The sequence below is a fragment of the Aquarana catesbeiana genome, linkage group LG07, assembly GCF_042186555.1.
Source record: "Aquarana catesbeiana isolate 2022-GZ linkage group LG07, ASM4218655v1, whole genome shotgun sequence".
NCBI classification, from domain to species: domain Eukaryota; kingdom Metazoa; phylum Chordata; class Amphibia; order Anura; family Ranidae; genus Aquarana; species Aquarana catesbeiana.
The window spans coordinates 161,039,109-161,066,549 of record NC_133330.1 but is presented as its reverse complement, the minus strand read 5'-3'; the positions used below and the strand labels follow the sequence as shown (position 1 = coordinate 161,066,549).

General features: G+C 40.6%; 1 protein-coding gene across 1 annotated transcript in view; it reads left to right on the top strand.

Moving 5' to 3' along the window:
• The window catches only part of MYH9 (myosin heavy chain 9), a 163,461-nt gene that overhangs the window by 88,077 nt on the left and 47,943 nt on the right, over positions 1 to 27,441 (top strand). Inside the window, 11 exon segments of the mRNA XM_073592809.1 lie at positions 850 to 968; positions 1,059 to 1,211; positions 1,767 to 1,940; positions 2,023 to 2,196; positions 5,175 to 5,289; positions 13,153 to 13,346; positions 13,434 to 13,555; positions 15,678 to 15,747; positions 15,849 to 16,009; positions 21,979 to 22,087; positions 24,585 to 24,716. Of these exon segments, the coding sequence (XP_073448910.1) occupies positions 850 to 968; positions 1,059 to 1,211; positions 1,767 to 1,940; positions 2,023 to 2,196; positions 5,175 to 5,289; positions 13,153 to 13,346; positions 13,434 to 13,555; positions 15,678 to 15,747; positions 15,849 to 16,009; positions 21,979 to 22,087; positions 24,585 to 24,716 (1,523 nt within the window).

Genomic DNA, 27,441 nt, shown 5'->3' with positions numbered 1-27,441 from the left:
GTGGAGGGCTGGAGTCTGCAGCGTCTCACGTTGGTGGTGGTGTCTGGAGCTCCAAGGCAGTGGGTGGGAGGACAAGCTGAGCGTCACCAGGAGGGTGGGTGTGATCCAAATGGCAATGGCGTGCGTTCGGAGCATGCATGCTCCTTCCTCAGGCCTGAGGAAGGAGCACATGCATGCTCTGAACGCTTGCCCTTTTGATCACGCCTACTGCTGTCCTTCCACCTGCTCAGCTCGTCCTCCCGAACAGGAACACAGGATCCATGCCTTCCCTCCTGTCAGAACAGCGATTTTCCTTGTATTCATAGGCAGATCACTGTTCTGCCTCTGTGCTGAATGATCGACGGGTGCCGCACCCCAGACACAAGTGTCGTCACGTGCTAGCTATGTAATCTGGCGCAGCACTGCCACCTTGCCGCTGTATGTTATATGGGCAGCAAGTGGTTAAACGTTTTGGTACTCTTGTACATTAATTTCCTGTGAGTCTTCCACAAACTTTATTTATTTTTTCCTCCATTGCACAGCAGCAAGTTTACTGCATGAATGTGCTTATTAAAACTGCATTGAGTACCCCAAAACAAATGCACAATACGTGCCCAGCTAGAGTTGACACACATTGCAGACTTATACAGCTATGAATCCATCCTAAAGCTTTGTAGGATACCTAAGATTTTAGTTGGTTACATAGTTACAAGATTAATATAGTGTTCACTCCATACTTGAAAGGAAATTTTTCCTTGCACATGAAATTAACCAAAACCTTAATCTACCAAAAAAAAAAAAATCTGGTCTGTTGAGAGTCCATGATTTAAATTAAAATTTTTTTTTTTTTTTTTTTTTTTTTTTTTTTAGCTGCTCAGAAAGTGTGTCATCTTTTGGGCATTAATGTGAATGACTTTACACGAGCAATCCTCATGCCCCGCATTAAGGTTGGACGAGACTATGTACAGAAAGCCCAGACCAAAGAACAGGTGAATATTTTATCCAGTTAGAATGGGTCAATATAATTGTTTAGCTTAATTTTGCAGTTTTCTTTAAATGTTCATCCTTCTTTCCTTTAGGCTGACTTTGCAATAGAGGCTCTTGCTAAAGCAACTTATGAGCGTATGTTCCGTTGGCTTGTCATGCGTATCAACAAAGCTTTAGACAAAACGAAGAGGCAAGGTGCTTCATTTATTGGCATTCTGGATATTGCAGGCTTTGAAATATTTGAGGTAAATTGTCAACTTCATACATACCTGGCATGGGGCCTGTTCATACACTGTGTATAATTATGTTTGAAAATCTGCATTGGCAATTAAATTGGATATCCAATTGGTCTTTAATTGTAGAATTTTAAGTGGTTGTACACTTAGAAAAGCGTAAACAATCTAACCGTACCATTGTATAAAGCTTATTCGCATTGAGCATGTGAGCTTAGTTTGACATCCAGAAGTGCTCCCGCCTCTGCTTCAGACTTGGCTGGATACCAGGATAGATATATAGGGACAACCCCCCCAAAGTGAAAGCATGTGGAGGACGTGTATACCTGCTGTGACCTTGTGTGCACAGGTAGCCGGCTGACGCGCATCGGCTATGGCGCGCAGCCACCCTAAAGCTCTTAAAGCGGCCGATGTACAGTTACAGTGCTTCACCCGGGGAGCCAACCTGCCGCAGTATAACTGCTGGTCCTTAAGCGGTTAATTACATCTGCTTTAAGGACTTCACACTAGTCTATGCATACAAGTGGTGGTTAATCAGTGTAAACTTTTCGCCCATGTTTCCTGTAGCTGAACTCCTTTGAACAGCTTTGCATTAATTATACCAACGAGAAACTGCAGCAGCTCTTCAATCACACTATGTTTATACTTGAACAAGAGGAATACCAGCGGGAAGGTATTGAGTGGAACTTCATTGACTTTGGCTTGGATCTTCAGCCCTGTATTGACTTGATAGAGAAACCAGTGAGTATATTGGGGGGGGGGGGGGGGGGGTATATAATTTTTTTTCTTTTTCTGTGTTGATAACCACACTGTTGATTTGCAGGCTGGTCCCCCAGGTGTTCTGGCTCTCTTAGATGAAGAATGTTGGTTTCCCAAGGCTACTGATAAGAGTTTTGTGGAGAAAGTGGTACAGGAGCAAGGTTCTCACCCAAAGTTTCAAAAGCCCAAACAGCTTAAAGAAAAGGCTGACTTTTGCATCATCCACTATGCTGGGAAGGTAAGGTGTCATGGTTTTTGAATTGCCTTTATGTAAATTTCATAAATTGTACAATTGATGGAGCTCTAATACAATTCTGTTTTCAACCCCACAAAATAGTAACAAAAATATTAGCTACTAGAATGAATATTTTCAAACTGTCTATTTACAATAATCAAGCAGGCTTTATCCCACAATAATATCTGCAGTACCCAAACTGACTCGGCTATCTGGTTACATCCCAGATACGTGTGCCTTAGCCACTTTAGTCGGTGGCCCTTTTTACATGCTTGTTTGGAACACTTTTTGCATAGGCCAAAATTCTGAAAATGAATTCCAATTTCCAGGCCCCTGGTGCCAAACATGTGGTCTGCCAGCACTTGGGCTATGTTGACCACCTGAAGCACTAGCAGAGCCTGATGTGTTGGGCACCAGGGAGAGAAGGGAAACGCAAACCACGGGTTTTGTTTTTTCTTTTTCAGGAGATCAGCCAGCTGAATGCTCTGCTGTTTAACCTTTAGGCCTCATGCACACTGGACGTTAAAATAACGTTATAAAAACGCTAGTAGCTTTGCAGTGAGTCTTTCAACACTTATTTTTCAACGGATCAAAATAAACGCTGGTGATACATTTTTGAGCAATTATCAATGTTTGAGTGTTTGAGCTTTAACGTTTTTAAGCATTTTTTGTAGTCAGAAAAATAGCTCCTGAATGCGATTTTAGGACATTCAGTCAACAGCCCATAAACTCCACTGCTGATGTCCAAAAACGTCCATGTGTGCATGCACACATAGGATAACAGAGGGGAGTTTATTGGCTGTTTAAAAAAAAAAAAAATAATAATAATGCCCAAACTACCAAAAAATGGCAGTTTATGAGCTTTATTGTGCATGGAGCCTAAGCTTGCAGTGGCTCAGCTTTTGTGTGCAGACAGGAAAGCAGACTTGTGTTAGTGTAGTGAAGTCTTCCGACTGCCCCTCCCCTGCCATGTCCCTGGTAACATGGAACGTATGTGAGACTTTCTTCAGCAGCCCTGCGTAGGATAAAAGGGAGATTCTGCACATTGACGATCGTGCTTTATTCAGACCCTGCATTCTCCAGCCAAAGAAAGTGAAATGGAGCTATAGTGTGAGCATTACACTGCAACCTCCAAAAAAATGTTTTTTTTATGGAGAAGTAACTTCCACAAAGCTCCCTTGGAATGTCTAACAAGCAGCATAATCATGCCCAGTAAAGGATTGAAAAGTTCAGATTTCTGACACTTCTGAATTTTTTTTTTTTTAATTATTTGGGAGTCTACTAACCACTAACACGCTACATCATCTAGGGTTGCCTGGGGCAGCTGCTGTATTTTGAGATGCACTTTGATGCAAGTACATTGGGATTCCACTTAAAAATGGCACTGCAACGCCCTCTACAGCCAATTGAGCAACTTTTACCTCTCGTTTTAAGGCTGAACGTGTGTATCTTCACTGCATCTGAGCATCACAAACCAAGAATACAATTTTTGATTCATTTTTAATATTCAGTCCGTCTTTAGCAGGTGCAAGCAATGACTGGGATAAAATTGCAAGCAGATGCAGGAACATAGTAGCTAAGTTTTAAACTTATTTTTTTGGTTTAGATATACTATAATGTATTGCAGCTTGCCAATTTACAAACATGGTGGCTGTATCAGTTTTCTTTGTCAGGCCAAGTACATTTTCTGCAAGTATAGAAAATTACCCATAGAATCTGCCATAAGTCATGGGCAGTGAACTGAAATCTCAAACAGTCATCAGCTTTTTTTCGGTTATCCTTTGCTACAAAGCACGCCCCTCAAGTGATGGAAATTAGAAAGAAGCATGTTTTGGTCCAAAATCAGTGGATCATCTAAATTGTAAGCACTTTTCCAAAGATACCATGCTTTGGTCTTCACAAGGCAGGAAGTGTGTTCTGACAGATCACCAAGTGAATATAAAGGAGAAAATGGAAACAGATGAGGTGGCTGCATTAAAGGACTTGTGATCTTCAGTATAATAAAGGTTTTGGTTTGCACTTTTAAGAAGCGGTGCACATCTTGAGTAGATGCGTTGTTTGCATGCACACATTGGATAGTATTTACTGCTCCTGGTACCATGTGCAGACTCTGCATATAGGATGTGCATATGGGTTGCCTCCCCCAAATAGTGTTGAATTTCTTCATCAGCAGCTAGCATTAAGGTATATCTAAAGCCAAACCATGTTTTTGGGGTTTTTCCCCTGCTCATAGTTGTCATGGGAACAAGTGTCCCCATTGGCAGATTCCCTCTATTCCTGATCTTGTGGCACTGTCTTTTGTGATTAGGACAGTTAGACTGCAATAAAAACCTGACCATTTTAACCCCTCACCACGTCCCAAAAATGTTTGCCTTTCTACTTTAAGTGTTCAAGTATTGCATAACCTCTGTTTAGTAGTGACCTTTTACCTGTCTGTGTTCCATTTCTTTTCTTTTGTTCAGTGTTCCATAAATTCCCCCCTTCCCAGTCATCATTCAGGTGGGCGTGTGCATGATGCATTTATTTGGCGTCTGAATTTGGCCCCAACTGCTTCCAGGTAGATGCATGGACGCTGTCGTGTTCATAAGCTGCCTGCATGCAGTTGGGTGTGGATTGGATGTAGTTGCCAAAACAAATGCATCCTGAACAGAGCATGGGTACCAACACCTGTCTGAAGAAGGCCTTACCTGGTGATTGGGTTATTTCATAATTGTCGTGATTCTAGATGGTATCCTATTTCAAGAGCTCTTTAATCTGCTAGAAATGCCTTTTGTCACTGGTGTTGAGATTTCATTGTGTATATATTGATTGACCTAGGGTAAGGCTTTTACAACAAGGGTGCACAAATTGCATCCTTTGGTGCTTTAATTGCTTTAGAATAATGGCTAATGTCAGATTGGATTTATTTTTAACAGGCCTAGTGAACATGTGCAGCACAAGATCTGTTTACACGTTTTGATTTTTTTTTTTTTTTTTTAAAGGTGGATTACAAAGCAGATGAGTGGCTGATGAAGAATATGGACCCGCTGAATGATAATGTTGCAACGCTTCTTAATCAGTCATCTGATAGATTTGTTTCTGACCTATGGAAAGATGGTAAGCCTTTGTAAGAGGCAGTTATTGTAGCAGGGTTCTATATCTTAATCTTTGCAGCTGGTGTACCTGCTGCTAAATCTTTAAATCCCCTCTCTTCCAGTTCAGTGGTCCAGTCTTTTAACTTCTGTTCAAAACTTTCTTCATACCACCTTATTTCCTCCCTATTAGATCTACGGAAATGGACTCTGTGCACCTACAGGTGAATGAAAATAGCAGGTATTGTGGTGCATGGTGTGGCTACTCACCTGTCTAATAAAGTTTGTTCACAAAGCTTCAAACACCAGTCCCTGAAGGGCCTTTTAAATGCACCAATTGCACAAAGTCTTCCAATGTAAACCACTAAATCTAGAACACACAATTAAATTATTTGATATTGTGTTCTTTTTGTAAAGTTTTGAGCTTATCAGAATTATAACATCTTAATCATATCTGTTACTGGGGGCAGTACCTAGCTTTACGCAAAATATTAAAGACATATTAAGCCCCAAATCAAGCATTTATTATATTGCAGGCTACCATTTCTTAGTTGTGATACTTTTTAAGGATTTCTTTATCTGATCCAACCAGTAAGTCTGTTTTTCAACAGAAAAGCTCTTGCAGTTACAGGAATGACACAGGCCATATACCACTAGGACCCCCTTTCACACTGGGGCGTTTTACAGGTGTTTTTGCGGAAAAATTGGCGCCTGTAAACTGCTCTTCTGAAGCTCCAGTGAAGCCTGAGTGCTTTCAAACTGGGGTGGTGCGCTTGCAGGACAGGAAGAAAAGTCCTGAAAGCAGCATCTTTGGGGCGGTGGAGGAGCGGGGGTATACCCCACTCCTCCACCTCCCCTGCCCATTAAAATGAGCGCCTTGAAAGCCATGCTAAGCGGACGCTTTTAACCTCTTCGGGGGGGGGGGGGGGGGGTTTAAAGCGCCGCTATAACAGCGGTAACTCACCGCTAAAACTAGCGGTGCTTTACGGTTAATGCCCTCACTGCCCCAGTATAAAAGGGGTCTAAGAGTGGTGCTTTAAAAGATCAGCTTTTATGTAGAAACTTTCTCCTAAAAGGAAAAAAGTTTGCGGTAACTGAGTATAAATTATGAGCTGGAGTTCATCTTCAGTTTGTTACTGCATTTAAATCTGCTAGTACTTCTAACACTCCCCTCCCCCCAGACTAAAAAAAGCTGCAGTCCAAATTGGCTCCATGTGCTCCTTTTATACGCAGAGGTCTCTATAATTTAAGAGGGGGTTGATTTAAAACAGAGTGCAAAATCTGGTGCAGGTCTACATATAAAACAATTGGCTATCAGGGTTTTTTTTTTTTTTGGTTGAAGCCTAACTGAACAAGCTGTAGGTAGAAGCTGATTGACGCTCTCCAGTTTTAGTAAATCAACCCCAAAGTATGATACTGGCAAAAAACAAAAATGGCCACTACATCTAATGGTTGGTAAGCTGCAATATATTACATTTTTTTGGTTTTGGGATTAATACCACTTTTGTCTAGACATCAGATGGGTTAACTTTTTGGCTGATTTTAAACCAGATCAGGCAGCCATTTCATGTTTGTGGGATCTCCCCAGGGATACTGGTAGCTGCTGTAGTAAGCAGTCAGGCTAGCCTTTAGGGAGGTTGGATCATACCTGCAGACCACCCTCTTAAGGCCCCTTTCACACGTGTTTTCACGACTCAGTATGCTCAACAAGGATTGCTCCGTTGATCCCCACTGAGCCAGCGGATGACAGGTCCATCTCTGCTCACTGTGCAGGGATGGACTTGTGGGAGGTCCACTCTCATCCTATGGGGGATCGGATGAAAACTGATCCGCCTGTCCGTCTTCATATGATCTGCCGGATGGAAAATAGGGTTTCCATTCGTTTTGGATTTAGCAGACATTTCACCACTGAGTGTCCGTTCAGGTCCGCCTAAAAAAACTGACAGGCGCACCTGAACGGTTCGCATGTGTGAAAGGGGCCTAACTGTCAAGTAAAAACAGTACTGTAAAATGCATTATACAATACTCCGGTGAATTAAATGTTCACTATCTCAGAGCTACAAGTGGCAGGAGAATCTTCAACATTCCTCTACTCCAGTGTCTCTAAAGCTGGAGGGACATACAACTTCAATGCATCCAATGCGTCCTGCAGTGTTGGATGCTGTTGAATCCCCCAGTGCTTACAGCTTTGCAACAGAATAAGGATTTGATTAATTGAGGGCAGTACTGGTAAGTATTGTGGACATATAAAAAAAATAAAAAATATCTCCGCTGAAAACAATCCACAGTAACATACAGCAGCTATGCACTATAACCCAGATAGTAGGCAAAAAGCAAGTATATAGCAAAATTGCAGCGCTATTGAAATTAATGATAATACAAGTGATAATTAATATAGCTGACATATTAAAGTGCATTGAGAAGAAAAAAAGGCTCCCATCATATCATATAGAGCGTGGTGATCCCATCCCTGTCAATAGGAACAAAGGAAATAACCCCCTCAATTGGGACTTTGACAGGCACGGATCCAGCCAATACACTCCACACGTCAGACCGCTACACCTGCAAGATCTATCTGCTGAAGGACATCTGGATCTTTATCCTTTGGTTACCTAGCCAATATTCCAGGCTCCAGTAACTATTCGTCCCACATACCTGGTTTGAACTACATGGGCATACATTACAGGATGGATATTTGCATTTGGAATTTGCCCAATATTTACATTTTGAGATTTATGTAATATTACAGACCCTTCTGTCCTCAGTGCCTATCTACACATGGAATCATCACTCTGGAATCTCTATGTAAAAAAACTCTTTGAACCCTCGTTCCCTGAGGAAGGTATTTGAACACTTCATACTGGAAACGCGTCGGGCATTTGGGCATTTATATTGTATGACGATCATGTGTACAGCATTCATTCAGTTTTTCATGTAACATATATATACTGTGGATTTTTGTCTCATGTGGATTTTTTTTTACGCTACTTAAAGATTATATTTTATCCATTTTTGAGTGGGTGGTCTGTCAAAGTCCCAATTGAGGGGGTTATTTCCTTTGTTCCTATTAAAGTGCATTAGTGCAACAATCCAAAATGGTGAACAGTACCAATAAATGACAATAATTAATTGAAAAAAAGTCCAGTATATCAATAATGCACAAAATATTCATATGGTGATATATTTAAATAAGTGACATCAGTTCATAAGGAATCTTGGTGCGTTGTAAGGTGAGTCATTCATAAATAGTGAAATAAGAAAACGCTTGACCACACGAGACCACCACCGCAGGTAAAACAGGAGGCTTACCAGAAAGCCAGTGACCACCCTTATTCAGGGGGTGTCATATAAGGCTGGTTGGATCTGTGTTCCGTTTGGTGACATGATTGAAGCCTGGAACGATCATCCAATGTGGTGAGCTCTCACCTCCAGAGGCCTGGAACCTGAGCTCTCACCTCCAGATGATACTGGGCGATACTCCACTCCACTCCAATCCACGGTCAAAAGTGCAAGTGAATATAAAAGGAAAAACTCCAATAGTGCAAAAATGCTGCAAAGAGTGCTTTATAGAGGGGAAATGCACTGCTGCATAAAAACGAAATGACCCACAAATGGGTCACTTGAACGGTCAAGTAAAAAGTTGCAATTCCAGTCACATAAAATCACACCAGTGTGTGATGGCGATCGCATATGCGCAGAGCGCGTGAGCTACATTACCAGTGCATTTCCCCTCAAAAGCACTCTTTGCAGCATTTTTGCACTATTGGAGTTTTTCCTTTTTTTCTTATATATTCCCTTGCGCTTTTAACCATGGATTGGAGTGGCGTATCGCCCAGTATCTGGAGGTGAGAGCTTAACACATTGGATGATCATTCCACGCTTCAGTTGTGTCTCCAAATGGATCACAGATCCAACAAGCCTTATATGACCCCCCTGAATAAGGGTGGTCACTGGCTTTCTGGTAAGCCTCCTGTTTTACCTGCGGTGGTGGTGGTCTTGCGTGGTCATGTGTTTACTTATTTCACTATTTATGAATTACTCGCCTTACAACGCACCAAGATTCCTTATGAACTGATGTCACTTATTTAAATATATCCTATGAATATTTTGTGCATTATTGATATACTGGACTTTTTTCAATTGTCTGATTTGTACTGTTCACTATTTTGGATTTTTGCACTAATGCACTTTGTCGGCTATATTATCACTTTTTATTATCGTTTATTTCACTAGCGCTGCACTTTTTTTGTTATATTGTGGACATATGTTACCTCTTCTTTTGTTTACTATTAAAGTGAAAACCGTCTAACTCCAGCCAAAATGTTTTTTTACTTGTTTTTGATATAGCAGAAAAAGAAATGGAGCTCTTTTCAGGTTTTTATTGCTGTCTGTTCTTTTGGGTGTGGGTTTTTTCTTTTTTTTTTTTTTCCCTCCGTCAATTTTCTGTTTAAAGTGGATATAAACCCTCACATCTATCCAGTGAAGTGAGCAGCCTCAGATACAGAGATGAAACAAATCTCCCTACATACGTTTTACATGTATATTTATTTAGAAAGTGCTCTTCGTGTAAAGTTTTTTTCCCTTCCGGGTTACCACTGGGAGTGGACCATTGGAATACAGCCAAGACAGCTGATTGGAGGAAAGGCACACACCCCCACTCATAGGCAAAGGAAGGAATGTGCATAGATCTGTTCTTAAACGGCAACCTGACTGTTATAACCTACTTATAGCAACCTCCCCCTTAGTTTTTGCTATAATATCCAAAAAACTTCTTCAGTTTAGGCCAATATGTATTCTACATATTTTTGGTTAAAAAAAATCGCAATAAGCGTATATTGATTGGTTATACTAATGGCGGTGATCAGTGATTATTAGCGGGATTGTGGCGTACAGATCGGATACTTCTGACACTTATTTTTAGACCATTGACATTTATGACATTTATACAGTGATATAGTCTAAAACTAAACTGTGTCTGCAGTTTGGCTTTAAAATGTATGTATAGTCAGATTTTAAGGTTTTTGGTGTATGGAAGGGTTAAAACTCCATGCCAGGTGGTTTTGTCTGGATTGAAGAAATTTCCCTTCACTTTTCTATCTGAGACGAAGTTCTAGGCAATCTCCCAATATTAGGGGAATTTCCTCCTAGACCATAATCCCCTGGAGCAGGTGTCCCCATGGACAATTTCCCCCTTGCCTCTTTAGACAGGGTCTAACATGGCACCATTTGAATAGAATAAGGAATGGTAACCCCTGTTAGTTTGTTTGCCATTTGTGTTACAAGGGGAGATTGTCCACTTCATTTTCTGCCCCATAGTGAAAACAAGAAATGAGAGGAAATCTCTCCAAAGTGAGGGAGTCCTTGGTTGTCACCAGAACTTTTTATTGGAAGATTTCTTTCTATTCCTATTCCGTGACAACTCAAAATTTGGGATTTTCTTTTACTATTGGTGGTGATGGGACAAATGGAGGGAGTGCTAATCGGTATTAAACCCAAAACCAAAAATTTGGTATATTGCTTACCAAACGGATGTGGTGGCTGCATTTTGTTTTTTCTTTTTTAGCTTTTTTTTTTTTTTTTTTTTTTTTTTCCCCACCTGGTGATCTGGCCAGTAACACCCTTCCTGTGTTAGACTGCCCCCACTCTGAGGGAAGGAACACAGGGGCACCTTTGGACAGAGCATAGTCAGTCTAGGGGGAAGGTAGTGTTAGATGGACTACCATATTTAGATACTCTAAGCAAATAGAAGCCAAACTCCAGCTTACATTGCAGTTGCATAAGCATAGCAAGTGTGTTTTATTTTTTATTTTTTTTTTACATGAATAGAAGCTGATCGTTGTAAGCCACCTGTCAGTGGTAAATGGTTTGTCTCATCTCTCTAACTGCTACTTTTGTAGGAGGGCTTGTTCTGTTAAACATATTTAGTGGCCAAATCACCTGGTGAAAGAAAGGAAGCCCTAAAAAAAAAAAAAAAAAAAGGCAGCCATCATATCTAAGAATTTGTAAGCTTCAATGTATTTGCTTTTGGGTTTAATACCACTTTCAAAACCTGCTAGGTGTTCTAATCCCTCTTCACTATCCAAAACTAAAGTTTTGCCTTTAGTTTATACTTTAAGTTTGAACACCTTTCGCTGAATTGTCCTATCAAGGACATTTTCAGCTGACGTTTCTCCTCTTTGCTCTGAATTGGCGGATCTTAGAAAAAAAAAAACCTATTGGTGGCACTCGCCAATTCTAGCAATAGTACCTCAAATTCTGATAAGATCTAAAAACTTTAAGTACATTACTGAATATGATGGCATCTTATGTTAGTGATTCTGTGATATATATATATATATATATAATTTCATTTTTTTTTTTTTTTTTTTTTTTTTAAATTAGACGAAAACCCTCGAATATGCATTCTGCTTTGCTAGTGATTTCTAAAAATCTGCGTATACCTATTTGGTTTGAATCCCAACTTTGTTTTTAATCTGTAAAATTTCTTTAAAATGTTCGACCCCTAAGATCTCTTTAAGAGGTGAATTGCTGGCTGTTATCTGATGTCCAATTTAAGCTCTTGTTGGAGCAAAGATTGGTAGTTATATGTGGATTTTATTATTGTCGAAAGTGCCCTTGTGCCCAGGCTAAAGTCATCGTATTCACATTTAAAAGAAAAAAAAAAAAACTGGCCCCCACAGACTTTTGTAACTCCCAGCACTGAATAAATCTTCAAAGTTCACAACAGAGGCACTCCTATTGCAGTTTCTCTTCCCTTATCTCTGAATGCCTAACAACCTAATGTAAATGGCAGGAGCTGGAAGCTGACTGAAACCAACTTGAGACTGTTTTATGGATGAATGATTCCACAGTTCCTGTGGTTTAAGAAGTCACGGGGCTTGTTTTTTAAAAATTTTAATTCAACAGTATGTTTGTAATCTAGGCACAGTTGCACTTTACGTTTTATAGTACACAATTATAAGGGCTCCTGCATGTGAGCATATGGTAAAACAGAATTGCTCAGAAGTTTTGGCTCCAGGGAACTGCACACAGGAGTATTTTACTCCAATGTGCAAGAGCTCTAATCCATTTTTTTTTTTTTTCATGACAGCAGTCTGTTTTATTTTGCGTTAATAGTGATTTTGTGTTTTAAGAATTTGGAACAATATAACCATACCAGTTGAGGCTTTGTTTTCCTCAAAATGCAAAATAGTATCTCATCGTTTAGTTTTTTTTGGTAATATAATTTGGTCATGTTTTTACCCTCACGACCTTAGCTGGTTAACTACTGTCTCTAACCCTTTGAAAATTTGCATACATTGCCACATTCCTACACCTACCACTTTAATTTAAGCTCCATTACTCTTCTGGGGCAGATCCCCATACCCATGACATATGCCCTTAGAAAAATTCAGCATCCTGTGAAGATAGACTCTCCATAATAACCACCAGAGTCCACAGTAGTAGGTATTGTGGTCAGCCTTTAGAGAAAAAAGCCATATTCCCTCAATACTGGTAGCTGTCATTAGTTTGTACACAGAAGATATTCTTTTCTGATTGCATGCAGCAGAGGGAGTAGTGCAAAAGTAGGAGAGCAGATTTAACCCCTGTTGTAGGACCAATACAGGAGTTTCTTCTGAATAGTGTTCTATCATATAGAATGGTAAACAAAAGATCATACATGTGTACATTTTGTTTAGCCTTACCACTGAAGGTGTTTGTTTAGGTTTGTTGTGCATGTTTGTTTTTGGCTGTGAAGTAAATCTGATGAATTTCTTGACACTCTCGAACAACAAATTAGTCTTGACTTTTTTTCATTACTGTTCTAAAAGGTTAATTTGTCCCATAAAACGCCATATAACCATTATTTAGGCCTGTTTTAGTGCTCATCTGCTTGTTTCAACTTTAGTGGATCGCATCGTTGGTTTGGATCAAGTTGCTGGCATGGGTGATACTGCTTTGCCTGGTGCATTCAAGACTAGAAAAGGAATGTTCCGTACTGTGGGTCAGTTATATAAGGAGCAGCTTTCTAAACTTATGGCCACACTGAGAAACACAAACCCAAACTTTGTGCGCTGCATAATTCCCAATCATGAAAAGAAGGTAGGTCATGATGAATTTTGATATTCAATGGCTTTTAGTCTGGTTGGATTTTTTCCCCAGCTTTTTAATTTTATCTTTATCTTGTAGGCTGGGAAACTGGATGCCCACTTGGTGCTAGATCAGTTGCGCTGCAATGGTGTGCTGGAAGGAATTCGTATCTGCAGGCAGGGCTTCCCCAATAGAGTAGTCTTCCAGGAATTTAGACAAAGGTATGTAACTGAAAGAAACGGGAATAAAGTGTGTGTGTGTGTGTGTGTGTGTGTGTGTGTATTTTACACACACCTTAGCTGCATTGGTTGTTATCCCAAGAAAGCCAACCGCCGGCTCTAAAAAGACTATATCGGGGTGATGCCTGCAGCTGCAGTCATCACCCCGGCTCAAGCTGAGGACGCATATTTGCATGCGGTTGGCGTGAAGGGGTTAAAATGTCCACAGGCCGGGTGCACATGAATTCATCATGTGCACTGATGGGCCAGACATTTTAGTGGTAGCGGGCAGTAGGTTGCCGACCCCTGACGTATGATGCGTGATCCAGCACTTCTGGGCAGAGGATGTGTGCCCAATGCCCCGGCTGTGCTTTGATTAGTCTTGGCATAAGCCAATTAGCAGGTGCTGGCCAATTCTTGACAGCCTTGGAACCCTCTGATCGTCTCTGCCATTCAGGGAAATGGAGGTAAACATAGCTCCGAATAGTGACTGGCAATCTGTGGGGGGGGGGGTTGGGGTTGTGTATTTTTGTTTTTTTTTGTTAGTTTATAATCCCTGCAACCAGCAAGGTCGCTTAAAGCACCACAAGATGCACATATTTAACCCATTAAGTGCCCCTAGATAACTCCTTCCCAGCCAGTGTCACTAGTAGTGGCAGTGTATAGTAGTAACACCAATCACTATTGTCACTGTACACCCGCCCCCCAGCCAGCGTCAGCTAGTCAGACTGCTCGCCATACTATCACAGTCCCACTAAGTTGCTGATTGTGCACTGCCATTACTAGTATGTGTATGCAAAAAATTAAACCCAGCGGTGATCAAAAAACATACATTTAATTTGCGTACAGTGTTGTATGGCCATTTAAAGTAGCACAGTGTCAAGTAGCAGAAAATGCTCTGGTCATGAAGGTGGGTAATATATTCTGGAGATTAAGTGGTTATATAATCTCTCGTAGACCAGAAATTAGCAACACCTAAATCCTTTCCTCCAAGACCTAGTGTAGCCTAATAATTCTGCTACTTACTGCATATTGATACCTGCAAGAAGGGGGGGGGGGACCGCAACAATAATGAAATATTTTACTTTTAACAAATCAGAATCCTTGTTTAATTCTCAGACGCGATCTGTCGCCCACTGTGTCCCGCTGCCAGTACCATGTGATCACTGTGACCAATCACAGAAGATCACATGACAGTTGTATACAGTGAGTGGTTTTGATCCATGACATTCATTATGTAGTATTGTTTTGAACACTAGTCACAGTGATCACATGGTATAGACAGGGCCAATCGCAGCCCCAACTGTACCATGTGATTTAGCTGTGGCCAAATGCAACAATACGTACTGAATCCCATTTTATTCAGTAAAAATGGTTATAACCATGATATTCACTGTTAAAAAAAAAAAATCCTGATCACCTCCCCAGAGTAGTAGTGTTTCTATGGTAACACTGTATTGCTCTGGTCACAGTATGTTTAAAAATAAAATGTTTAAATAAAAAAACAAAGTATCTCGAAAAAGAGAAAAAAAAATGTTTTCATTTAGTGCTGTCACATTAGTTGTATGGTAATGATTTACTGCACTGTGGCAGTATGTTAAAAAAAAAAAAAAAATTATAAAAACTATATTTAATTAATTTTACAAAAAAATGTGGCATAAAATCCCAACTTCAAAAAACTGCCATGCCTCTTACTAAATACCTTGGGCTGTCTATTTTCCAGAGGGTTCATTTGGGGGATATTTGTACTGTTCTGGCCTTTTTGGGCCTAATGATGGGCTGTCGGTACATTAGGCTTGATCAATTTTTGGAGAGACAGGTATCTGTGTGTGTGTGTATATGTAATTTTAAAAAAAAATGTATAAAATTGGATTTGTTGGTCTGTGCACTTTCATGTGATAGTGTCTTGAGAAAGACGGAGTGAGCTTAATCGAAATATTGACCATTAAAAAAAAATGCTGTTTTAATCTACCTCCTCTGAAAGACCAGTGAATGCCTCTATGCTAGTTTTGGATTTATATATTCTCCAAATCTCATTTTGCATTCAGCATGCACATTGGCTGCTTATATAGGCTTATTCAAACTATTTTAGATTAATGGAACTTTTTTTATTTCCTTTTTAAAGGTATGAGATTCTCACCCCAAATTCTATTCCTAAAGGTTTCATGGATGGAAAGCAGGCATGCGTTATAATGGTAAGATTTAGTTTGCAGATGATTTTTTTTATGCTGTAGGTTCTGTAACTATGCTATCTATATGCAATGAAGCGTATAAAACAAAAGTGTGTCTTCGACAGATAAAAGCCCTTGAATTGGATTCCAACCTTTACCGCATTGGTCAAAGCAAAGTGTTTTTCAGAGCTGGTGTCTTAGCTCACCTTGAAGAAGAGCGGGACCTGAAGATTACAGATGTGATTATTGCCTTCCAAGCCTGGTGCAGAGGCTACTTGGCCAGAAAGTAGGTAACTGTAAATCTGTATTTGTAGCTTGTGTAAGGCATTATAATTTATGCTTCATAATTGGTAAATGTTCTTGAAATACTCTGCACATTTAACTGAAACCAACAATTCTGATCCAGCTAAAGGCATTGGCACCAAAACACTAATAAAATATTTATTCTGGAAACGTTATGCTTTTCAGAAAATGGCTGATCTAGTCACTTTAATTTGATTTCCTTTTTTATTTTTTAGAGTTTTTGTAAGTTAGTAGGACAAACTGCCACGCAGAGACAATGTTTTTTTCCCTTTTTAAATATAAAACTGATAACACCTTGAGGTATGCAAATACAACAGATATATCTAGTGCCAATTTTTTTTATTACGTTTTTAGCAGATCAGGCATTTGGGGTCTCTAAATAATTTCAGCAATCTACACCTGATGACATAAAGGGTTATAGGATCACCTTTAACCACTTCAATACAGGGCATTTTCACACCCTTCCTCCCCAGACCAATTTTCAGCTTTCAGTGCTGTTACACTTTGAGTGACAATTGTGCGGTCATGCAACACTGTACCCATATGAAATTTTCATAATTTTTTTTCCCCACAAATAGTTTTCTTTAGGTGGTATTTGATCACCTCTGCTTTTTTATTTTTTTTTTTTTTTTTTGCGCTATAAACAAAAAAGTGACAATTTTGAAAAAAAACACTATTTCATTTTTGCTGTAATAAATATCCCATTAAAAAAACAAATTTTTTTTTCCTCAGTTTACGCCGATATGTATTCTACATATTTTTGGTATTTTTTTTACACACACAGATCCATGGTCCTGTTGTGTTCACGGGCAATCGCGGGTGCCTGGCGGACATCGCGGCCCCCCGGGCACGCACATTGGGTGCCTAGTGACGCGGCGTGTGCACCCCCCCCCCTAGAGGCTCAGAAAGTAAGACGTCATATGACGGCGGCCCGGAGGGACAAAAGTTTCCTGTCACCGTCATATCACTATGCGCGGTAGGGAAGTGGTTAAAGATGAAAACATGATCACACATTTTATACTGCAGTAATGTTCACAAAGTTATGAAGCAGTGTGAGGAAAAGATTACACTCAACTGTTAGTATGGACACAGATTTGTTATGGTAATTACCATACCTATTGGTAGTAATCCAGAGGGGTAATGGATATACTTTTTATATACTTTAAAATCTGTCCAGCAAAAACCTATAAAATGATGTGCATGCAGGGAGATGGGGATTGTTCTTTGGTCCTTTTTTTTGTTTTGTCATAGGGCAGCAGTAAGATTGCGGGTTGTCTGTCCCATTACACAACACCATAAATGTAGGTGTACACAGACCCAGGTACAGTGCTTGATCCCTTTTGTAGTATTGCTGTTTCTACTCGATGCAAAGCCATTGGTTGTCTGGTTAAACAGTCAATTATGGATGCACGCTATGGGCAGCACTGCTGTTTTAAAGCAAGTATTGTTGTTGTTTTGTTTTTTTTTTTTTTTTTGTTTTTTTTTCCATGTATTTTTAGTTCCTAGGCCTTAAGGTTGTACATGGGCTGAAGTAGCAACCCCAAATCAACACGTTTGTCCTATGCAATACACCAGTACACCAAAAAAAGCTTTATTGCCCATGACAGCCTGTGAACTGAGCATTTACCAAACTCCTTCATAGATGCAGCTAAATATTTCCATCACGTACTGCAAAGTGTTAATATGCCAATGGCTATTGCTTCTCTCAACCAACTCCCATCGCAGGGGAAGAGAAGAAAAGCTGCTGCACACATGCACAGTGCTAGATCAGAATCAAGCTCCGGTAAGTATTTGGGGAAGAGCTTCTTTTAGAAGGGTTAAAACTTGTAGCTTTACAGCCACTTTAATTGCTGGGTGGGCAGTGGTTGGTCTTACATTAAATGGTGCGTGGAAGTGAGGTGGCCCTATCGGTGAGCTTTTTATGGCCATAGTCTACTATAGCTCACAGAAGGGCACTTAGTTCTGCACTCCAGGCCCAGGCTCTGCAGTGATCCTGACAATGTCGTGATTTGTCTAGATGCCTGACTGGCAGCTAGCTCAGCTTCTGTGTGCCCCTGAGAGGCTGAGCCAGCCGCTCCCACCCCCTCTAAAGTCTGGTGCTCCAGTGAGAGCTGGCTGGGCAAAGCACAGAGCGTTGACTGACGCTTTACTGCTCTGTGCTCAGTGGACACTAGAACTGAGTGATCTTTGATCACTTAGTTCTCGGTGTAAAGGCGGCAAGGAAAAGCTTTAACATCTGATCAATGCTGCATCTATATAGTTGAGCATAAATGGGTGGGTTTTTTTTTTTCGAATCCCGCACATTCTTTAGTAAGGAATTTACATTTTTATTCGGCAGTATCATTGAGAAGTTACATGGTCTTGATATCGTGTGCCTATTGCTATGACTTGTATGTCAGTTAAGATTTGAATAAAGGACTCCCAGATATAAAAAAAAATGAATATGTACTTCCTATCTGTGGATGACGAAAGGTGTACATCTCTAGATCCTAGTATATCCTAGTTTATAGAAAGTGTGTTTAATACAAATAAGAACTTGGAGGATTATCTGGTATTGACCCCCTTTAAAGGAGTTGTAAAGGCAGAAGGTTTTTTTTATCTTGATGCATTCTATACATTAAGATAAAAAAAACCTGTGTAGCAGCCTCCCCAGCACCCCCAATACTTACCAAAGCCTCTGTTCATTGATTTGCACAAGTCCGTCGGCCATCTGAGACTCCTGATTTGGCTGAAATACAGCAGTGGTGCCATTGGCTGTCAGTCAGCAAATCAGAGGTGGTGGGGCTGAACAGCAGCTCCGTGTCTGAATGGACACACGGAGCTGCAGCTTGGCTCGGGTGCCCCCATAGCAAGCTGCTTGCTGTGGGGGCACTTGACAGGGGGGAGGGGCCACAAGCAGTGAAGAGTGACCTGGGACGAGGGGGATCTGGGCTGCTCTGTGCAAAACCAACTGCAGAGCAGGTAAGTGTAACATGTTACTTAAAAAACACTTTACAATCACTTAATGCACATGTCCCAATGAGAACTGTGGAGCTTTTCACAAAATTGACTAACACAAAAATAAATGTTGCCCTTTATTATTGTATCCACTATCTTTTTGTTTTTTTTTTTGCTGGAATGCTTTCCACATTGGTGTGTATAGGCACATACTATCTGATTCAAAGTGAGAGATGGGCTACATCCTTCTGATGAATGACGGCACTGATTGGGCATAAGTAAAGGCTCTGGGCCATGCGACTTTAATCTGCAAATTCTGTCTGGAAGTTTGAGTTAGAGCTTTTGTATAGGCTCTTTCAAAACACATGTTTATTGAATTCCATTTATTTATCGATGATATTGTAGTATGAACTTTGGCATGCATTATAGTAAAGGGGTTAATATATTCTAGTGCAACATGTTTCAGCTGCTTTCAACTTCTGGATGTGTTGCAATGATTAACTGTTGGAGTACCTATGACATTACAATTAGAAGGAACATCATCTTTTGGTGTTTCTGTGGTCACTGCAAGTAGACTATCATGCATACTTTATAGAAGATTGTGGATTACTATGTGAAATCTTGTATAACTTCTGAAGAGTAGTGTATAGAAGGAGGGAGAGTAAGGTTGAAGTATTATAATAAAATGTATGAATATTGCATGTTATGATGTGGTACTTTATCCTAATTTGGGGCACACGCTTTTCCATTGGAGTTACTAAACCCAGGACCCTGCATTCACTAGATTTGGTCTCCCACAGTACCCAGAACATGGAAACGCAATTATTTTAGTAAATATAAACTAATTGCCTTTCTCAGCAGTTTATAGCAGTCTTGTGACTTCTATCGGTGTCCAGCCAAGCACTGGTTAAAGCTTGTAGGAGGTTTTTATTCTCCTGACTGTCCTATGAGGCTGCATGACCCCTGACCATCTGTGTGGACAGTGCTGCTTGGCCCTGTGCTGATCACATGCACCCTCCCAAAAAAAGCACTCTGCACATTCTCAGTTTGGCGAGTATTGCTAGAGAAGAGTGCCTTCCAGGGCTCTGCTATCGGCAGATAAATTTGGGGTAGTAAGAGGGAGAATCAAAAGATTGGATCAAACTGCCTTTTTACACAATGTGGAGGATTAACCCCTTAGGTTCCACAGTGGGTATAACAATCATGCTTTACTGCATATACAGACTGGTTTTACTGTTGTGGGTTTAGTAACATTTTAAGCTTCTTATCCTAGTGCCAAGCTCTGTCCTGCAACTTAGTCGTTGTAAACCTCAGACATGTAATATAACCAAGGCATATCCCTCTATAGTTTGTAGTTGTCTCAATTAAGAGTACGAAGTGTCATTTCTGTCTCCTGCTTCGTTCCTTTGCGATCAGCATGAATCACTTCTGACAAGTTTTCCCAACATTAAGGGAAAATATGTGATGAGGGAGGACTCCTGCACAGTCTGTGTTGAACAGCCTTCGCGTTTGTACCGGTGTGCTGTGCGGGGGTCCATCCCCTCTCAGAGCTCTGCAGACTGTAGTTTCAGCTCTTCACCCCATGTTTTTCTGACAGCTCAGACAAGCTTTATAATTTCTGGGCTTAGAACAGATGTAGAGAAGACTGATGTTATAGGTTCAACTTGTGTAGGAGAATGTTTCAGCTATTTATCACCTGAGACCAGTCACTTCAGTGGGTATATGTAAGGGTTTTCAAACACATTAAAGTTTTAAAACAAACTTTTAAACATGATTACAATAATTTACCCTGTGTTTTAGAAACACATTAAATACAGTGTGGGTTTTTTTTTTTTTTTTTTTTTTTTTGGCTAAATACCTTATTTACCTCTGCTGTGTGGTCACATGTTCTCCCTCTTTCTTGATCTATGGAGTGCAGTAGGAGGGGCTGAGATTCCCCTCTGTATGCAAGCTAACAGTGGGTGGACTTGTGGTCACACAGCAGCCATGATCAAAGAAGTTATTTAGCTTTATAATTAAAAAAAAAAAAACACCACTATATGTTCCTGAAACAGAGGATAAAAGTATGTTGCCTTATATTTTACCAAAGGGGAGGAGCAGCTACAGCAGAATACTCGATCAAGGCGGGAGGGGTGGGGACGAGATTGGCTTCACAGTTCACACACAGACTACGGAAATGACAGGGAGAGGGGGGGGGGGGGGGGAGATACAGACACCGAATATACAGCAGGTTGACTGAGGCACCTAATCTGACCACGCTATCAGGGATTGGCAGTCATAAGCGTAGTCAGTACACACAGGGGAACACAGGTGTTTGGTCAGATTTTGTAACGGAAGTGACGTTCCATTACGGCCATCTTGGTGCACCCCGCACTCGCCACACCAAGCCTACAGTCTGAAGTCTCCAAGCGGACATCTTTTTACTCCCACCGAGTCTTGCATTTCCCCCTTATTTTTATCAGTAAACTGAGCTTATATTATTATACAGGATTTATATAGCGCCAACAATTTGCGCAGCGCTTTACAACATGAGGGCAGACAGTACACTTACAATACAAATCAATACAGTATATATGGTGAAATACAGTATTTCGAAGTCCATTACACTGGTTTGATGAATTTTAAAAGCGGCAGCAAGCCTGCTGATCTCGCAGGCTTGCTAATCTTACATTTGACAGTGTGATAGTGGGTGGGGCTTAATATCAACTTTGACAGAAGTCAGCCTAGGATCTGATACAGCACCGAAGGCTAGCATATTGCCTGTAGGTGCTATAAGATGACTGAGTTTCAGCATGGTTACCTTAGAAACATTTTGGGCTAAGTTAGTTCACTTTAACGTTATGGATCTTTTTAACTATATTCAGCTTTCTAATGAGATGGAACTATTTGCTAGACAATTTTTGTTGCTAAGAAAAGGTATACAAGTTTGCCAGCCGCTAAACCATCTCAAAGAGCCCCAGGGTTTTATGTTTTTTGACTATGACCTTTTGAATTTACCTGCTGCTTTATTTTTAGGGCATTTGCGAAACGTCAACAGCAACTTACTGCCATGAAAGTGATTCAAAGAAATTGTGCAGCCTACCTTAAACTCAGAAATTGGCAGTGGTGGAGGCTTTTCACAAAGGTTTGTATTGATTTTTGTTTGTAATTAAAGCCGTTTTTAAAAAGGTATAGCATTTCTAAGTACACAAACCTATTTATAAACCGCACCGAAACATGAGGCACTCTTAACATTTATGCCCATGTTCAATAATTTAAAAAATTAAGTAGATATGTTTACATTTTGTGTTTGCTTATGTCACTGCTCATCACTCACACAGCTCAGGGCTGTGGACAGTGTCAGCAGAAGATGCTCAGTGGCTTCCACTAACCTCATAAATAGTAATACTAAGCTTTATTTGGGGGGGGGGGGGGGGGTGTTAACATACACCATATTTTTTGCTACTGCATGATATTGATAGGTTTAGCAGAGATGCTTCTTTCAGGACAGCAGTATAGGGTAGGACTGTGGAAAGTAAGTGTAGACAATTGCAGACATATTTTATCACTCATTAACACCTTCTTACCCAGTCCCCGTCAATTCTTCTACCTTTAACTCTCTACTTCATCCTCCACCCACTAACTCACTCGCTGCCCTGGAGATCCCCAATCGCTTAAAAATAAGGTTGATTAAATTTGCAATTAATCTCCACTCTACAGATATCTTAGCCCCTCCCCACACGTACAATCAACACTTCCCTTAGTCAACCAAGCTACTATAGACAAGGTTGCTAAACTTATTTCTAACGCCCACCTATTCCTTGTACCCTTTTACCTTTCAAATACCTCGGTCACCCTTTGAATATCCTACATTCTCTAACGCACATCTTCAATCTCTCCCTCTCTTATGGCATCTTCCCTAACTCTCTAAAACATGCACCAGTCACTCCCATACTTTAAATTGAAGAGAGAAAAAAAAAAAAACCTTCCATGGACCCTACCAATCTTAACCTATGCCCTATCTCCTTGCGTTTTTCCTCAACTCCTTTTCTGTCTGGTCTACAGCCAACTGAATGACCTCCAAGATCCCCTTTCGCTCTCAACACTCCACAGAAGCTGCTCCTCTAAAACAAACTATTTACTAACTGCAAAAAACAATGGCCACCATTATCTGTACTCCTACTTATGGACCTTTTTGGGCTGCCTTTGATACGGTTGCCCACCCCCTCCTCAAAAAAAACTTTACTTCTTTGGTCTCCGTGACTGTGCTCTCATCCTACCTATTCCACCACAGCTTCAGTGTCACAATTCTATTTCCAACTTTCCTCTTCCTTTCACTGTTGGGTCCCTCAAGGTTCTCCTCCAAACTACGCCTCCTCCCTGGATCTGCTGATGGCTTTCCATGGCTTTCATTATAATTTCTGCACTGACGACACCCAAATCTAGCCCCCCCCCCTCCCCCTCACTCACATCAGTCTCCTCCTGCATTACTAATTTACTGATCAACATATCAGTCTGGATGTCACCCCACTTCCTCAAACGCAACCTGTCCAAAACCCCAAGCTCCTATCTCCTGCTCAAAGTGCACTTTTCCCTGACTTCTGTCAAGATCAAAGGCTCAACCCATCTCCGCATGCCAGGGGGCTAGATGTAGTTCTGAACTTTGAATTCTCCTTTCAGCCCCACATCCAATCGCTTTCCAAAGCTAGCTGCCTCAGCCTTATACATCTCCAAAATGTTCCCCTTCCTAACCAAAGACACTGCAAAGCTCTAAATCCACTCCCTGGTTCTCTCTCGCCTCAACTGCTGCAACTCCCTCCTCATTGGCTTACCTTTTTAAATAGGCTATCGCCTATTCAGCCCATCGTGAATGCTGCGGTCAGACTCATTCTCCTTACAAATCCCTCAGCGTCTGCTACCCTTTTCTCCCAATCCCTCTAACTGCCACTCACCCAACAAATTTAAATTCAAAATACTAACAACTTGCAAAGCTATCCACAATTTGGCCCCTTAGCTACATCACTAGCTTGGTCTCCAAATACCAACTAAATTGTTCTTTGTTCCGAAGATTTCTTGGTCTCCAGTTCCCTCATCTCTTCCCATGCTTGCCTCCAGGACTTCTCCCAAGCCTCTCCCATCCTTTGGAATTCCTACACCAATCTGTCTAACTATCTCCAACTCTATCCACTTTTAGGTGACCACCGAAAAATTTTCTTTTCTCTTCAGAGAAGCCTATCCTACTTCTACCTAACTATACTTTTATTTTCTCACTCAGCTCATCCACCACAGTTATTACCCTTTTTGTGTCACTTGACCCTCCCTTTTTAGATTGTAAGCTCTAATGAGCAGGGTCCACTGATTCCTACTGTACCGAATTGTATTAGAACTGTACCGTCCGCCCTCACGTTGTAAAACGATGTGCAAACTGTTGGCGCTATGTAAATCCTGTATGATAATAGCATGCTCATCTTTGCTCTGTCATTTCCAAGATGGCCATGTCCAAAAAGTTAGCTGGGATTGCATTGGGACAGCTTGCTCAAAGATTCCTATTCATTTTTGCTTTGTTTGTCAATCCTTTAAATTATTTGAGAATTTAGTTACTGTGTATCTGATCTAACCAAAATAAAAATGTAATTGTTTAGGTTAAGCCACTCTTACAAGCTAATAGATTTGATGAAGAGCTGCACTCAAAAGAAGTAGAACTTCAGAAAGTAAAAGATCTTCAAACTGCCTCTGAACAGAAAGTTTCAGAAATGGAACGCGTGCAGATACAGGTGAGCTCTTTGCATCAAAACGTTTGGATGGTCTTTTACATAGCACATGCTTCTATACATTTTCCAACATATTGGCTCCAGAAAAAAATCTAAAACATGACTCCTAATTTTTTTTTTTCTGCTTTTTACTGGTTTATTTTGAGACGGTCAGTATTTTGATTCATGTTTTTAATGAACTTGTCAGTTTTATAGTATGATCTTAGATTTTGTTTTTGCACTAATTCTTTTGTTATCGAACATGTCCTTTTTCTTGAGAGAGCTCTTTGCTTTTACCCATCGTGAGATTTTTCTTGTATGATACCTTTTTTTTTTTTTTGGCCATTAGTTGAGACTGAACCAGCTGATATTTGCACTGAGGACCAGATTACTGATATATTTCAGCTGGTGTCTTGGCTTTCCTTGCCCTTTTTGCGCCTCCCTTTCGTCAGGTGTTCAATACTTTTTTTTTTTTTTTTTTTTTTTTTTCCCCCCTGTCTCATTCCATTTTAATACCCAACCTAATTTCTGAATGTATTTGTTGTTTTTTTGTATGTATTGCATGTGTTTCCGACATGCAGTGAAAATTTCATGTCAAAAGCATCTTTAGAAATATATTTACCTAGAAAAATGGTGACGTGTGCAATACTTATTTTACCGTGTGTATGTATTTTTATTACTGTTACTAGTGGAGGAGGTGCAGAGACTTCTAGCTTAAGATATGGGAGGTGGGACAGACCCAGGGTGTTATAAGCTGTCATTCTTAGAACACTGCCTTGGTGGGCGGTACAGACCAGGATTCCCTAGTCTGCCCACTACAGTGAGCAAAGCAGAAATACATTACTGGAGAAATAACTACAAGTGGGCTGTGACAAGACCAGTAGCTGGGGGAATACAAAGCATAGCAGCCAGTGCTCTTGCAGTCACTGAGAATGAAGAGTTAAGAAATAAACAGGATATTTCACAGCAACTGAGTGAATCAGAAGATGGATAACCTATTCAGTGAAGGTAGGAAAGCCGCAATATTGACATGTAAAAAAAAATGTTTTGCCTGGAGTTCTGCTTTAAAGTAGGCAACTTGTCTATTTTGACATTATACTAATCTAAAAGTTGTGAATAAATAGAGAAAAGATTTAAAAACAAGAATTTTGGGACTTTAAATGAGGTTGAACGGGGCCGTTCATGTCCCCACCTCCATCCCGTGTAATTGTATATAAAAAAGAGAAAGATAGGCGGGACTTTAACGAGGCACACGGGAGCAACAAAAATGATTGAATATAAATATTTTTAATTGGTTCAAATTATCATAAATTTTTCATATCAAAACATTTAATGCATTTTGCTATATATAAATATCTGTATATTTTATTACAATTCATTAGAACCAAGTATTGTACATAAATAAACATTCCAACAATGAGTTGGTGCGGATTATAGAATAAGACATAATTATATAGACAAAAATAGCTATATCAATTATAACAATGGAGATACCACCCAAATAAGACTGGCATGGAAAACAACTAAAAATTAAAAATAAATATAGAAAAGGAACAGCCATACAAAGTATTACAAAAATGTATACACATCGGTTGGTGTTAGCTCTACGCGTTTCAAGGCCTTATAGCCTATCATCGGGAGCGAAACCTTGGTAATTGTCTATAGATGGAAAGAACTAAATAAATTGTAAAAAATTGAATATAAAGAAATTCTGAACTAAATCAAAGGGTGGAAGGGTGAACCCAGGACATGGAAGAACCCCCCATGAACTGAATTATCCCACGCACTTACATGTGAATCCTTGCAGAGGTGGTGCGGGCATGGAACCTCCAAGACCAGCCATACAGGGCCCCAAACGGGAGCTGAGTGGACGCAATGCCGCCGGCACAGCCAAACATGAACAATGCCCCACGTGGGTATGGGGGTGTGTGGTGATGGTGTTGTAGGGGGTAACCACCTTTGTGGAAGACCTCTGTGATAAATGTGACAAAAAGAAAATTAATAAAACAGTGAGGTAGGAAAAGACACAAAAGAGGTGTAATCAAAAACGAAGTGTAAAGTGAATAGGATATGTGAATGAAATTACCTGATTGTCAGTGTCTGTGAGAGGAATGAAAAAAATTGCCCCTGTGCCTCATCTATCCCGGGTGGGGTAGGTGTGAACTGTCCTGAATGTGAAACCCAAATGAGGAAGGAGCCCATATAGGCAACGCCGCAGCAAAGACCACCCCCAACGTCATGCGCTGGTCCAATAAGGGGAGAAAGAAAGGGAGGCGCCACCAAACAAGGAGCCAGACCACGGCCCCACAGTCTGAAGCGCCAACCAAGCCACTCCCCCAGCGGGTCAGCAGATGGGAAACATCTAGGCGGCGCTGCGTACAAGACGTCAGCACGCCCACCTGAGGATGCATGATGTCGACGCGCAGTGGGGAAACCCCCACCCACCCCACGTCACAACTTGGCGGCGGGAGAGTCCGCAGTGCGCATCACAGCTCCTGATCGGGACAAAGGAGGCACGGTCCAACATATAACCATGGCCCCCACCACCACTGCACACATGCAAGGGAAAAAGAAAAAAACATTCTTAATGGATAGACCAGAAGAAAAAAAAATTGATAACTAAGGTCTGTTACTACCAGCTAATGAAGATTAAATTCGAACAGCTAACAAGTAGCCATTTGAAATGGTTGAAAAAATGAAAATAATAATGTTAATAGTGCCACCGTGTGCCTCCATCCCTAATTGGGTT